This window comes from Loa loa, assembly GCF_000183805.2.
Source record: "Loa loa unplaced genomic scaffold supercont3.2024, whole genome shotgun sequence".
NCBI classification, from domain to species: Eukaryota; Metazoa; Nematoda; class Chromadorea; order Rhabditida; family Onchocercidae; genus Loa; species Loa loa.
In genome coordinates this window covers 1-1,553 of record NW_018110203.1, presented here as the reverse complement: position 1 = coordinate 1,553, position 1,553 = coordinate 1, and the positions used below count along the sequence as shown (strand labels likewise).

The following is a 1,553-nucleotide window of genomic DNA, read 5'->3' as shown; positions in this document are numbered from 1 at the left end:
CAAAGAACAGATTTCCGCAAGACTTTCCTAGTTGATGAATATTTACTCCTCATATAAAGAGTGTTTTTTCTAGAATCGGTCGGATCATGGTGGTATCAAATTCAGAGGTGAGACTTCAGAATGTGATATATGTTGTCGTGAGTCGGATCTCTTTGCTGTTGGTCCGTGTTTACATCCTATATGTATGGAATGCGGAATTCGATTACGAATTTTGTGTAAAAATGAAACGTGTCCAAAATGCAGAGCTGGAATCGATGTGGTAATTTATTTTTCTGCTAAGTAAAGTTTAGATTAATTTTAGGAATATATATCTTTTTTGTTATTTTGTTAACGACTCGAAATGATTCGGCGAAGCTTGAAATACAACACCTTTCAAATACTTGTGATATATGCTTTGGTATGTTCCGCACCTACCGGTTATTTTATATTTTTATGTGATTGAAACATAAATAATAATGGTACTACTAAAATCTGTATAAATGAGTTAATCAAGTTTTTTTACTCATACGTAATTAGGCATAAAATTTTAGTTGTATTTTGTACCGTTTCCGGGTAATTGGAATGGTTACCAAATACCCCCTGAATGGATAGAACATGCGGATGCTGCAAGGCACAAAATTAAATTGGCAAATGATTATGTTGCACGATGTTACGACAGCTATTTATCCCATCAGTGCTTAATATGTGAAAAAAAGTAAGTTCCACATTGTTTCTCAATTCCTTCTGGCAAATTGTAAACTGTTTTCTCAATAAAATTCAATTAATTTGTAGGGGTGAGAAACGGGTATTTGAAACGTTTGCTCAGTTGAATCAACATGTATATATGGTTCATCGTTTTGAATTTTGTGATATTTGTGTGGAAAACTTGAACTTATTTTCTCATGAACGGAAATTTTATTCACAGCCTGAACTGAAACGGCATCTCGTGTTTGGTGATTCTAATGATATGAGCTTTAAAGGTGGGTATGTTCAATACATCTTTTTAGTTAGTACTTATTGATTGAACAGCTGTATCTGCTGATTTCTGTATTTGTTACATTGTATTTAATAAAAATTCCTAATGCTTTCGGGCATGCATAGCGGAGAGATATGCATAACGCCTTAAAATGTATCATTTTTCACAAAACGAACGCGTTTATCTTCTTGCTTATTTTCATTGGCATGATCAAATTTAAATGGCAGATTTAAATATAAATGACATTGTGTTATTAAATGACGTTAATTTAAATGACACTGTGTAATTGTAGAAGGTATCACTTTTTTCAAAGGCATATTAGGGTGCATAGAGTTTTTCATTTTCAGGTCATCCACAATGTTTGTTCTGTGAAAAACGTTTCTTGGATGAAGAGTTACGTTACAAACATCTTCGCAAAGAGCATTTCTTCTGCCAGATTTGTGATGTGGAAGGGCGAAACAATTACTTTTTTCCGTAATCCGTTTTTATTTTCCGACTTTAGATTAAATTTAATGTGAAACATTTGGATATGGTCTTGCGCTATGTATATATATATATATATATATATATATATATATATATATATATATATATATAT

General features: G+C 32.0%; 1 protein-coding gene across 1 annotated transcript; it reads left to right on the top strand.

Annotated features, from left to right (window-relative positions):
• Positions 1–96: 96 nt before the first annotated feature.
• Positions 97–1,433, top strand: LOAG_15469 (hypothetical protein; the record flags this gene model as incomplete). Its single annotated transcript, XM_003150960.2, has 4 exons — positions 97–259; positions 531–694; positions 772–959; positions 1,303–1,433. The coding sequence occupies exons 1-4, from the start codon at positions 185–187 to the stop codon at positions 1,431–1,433; spliced, it is 558 nt and encodes a 185-aa protein (XP_003151008.1). The 5' UTR covers positions 97–184.
• Between the last annotated feature and the right edge of the window lie 120 nt (positions 1,434–1,553).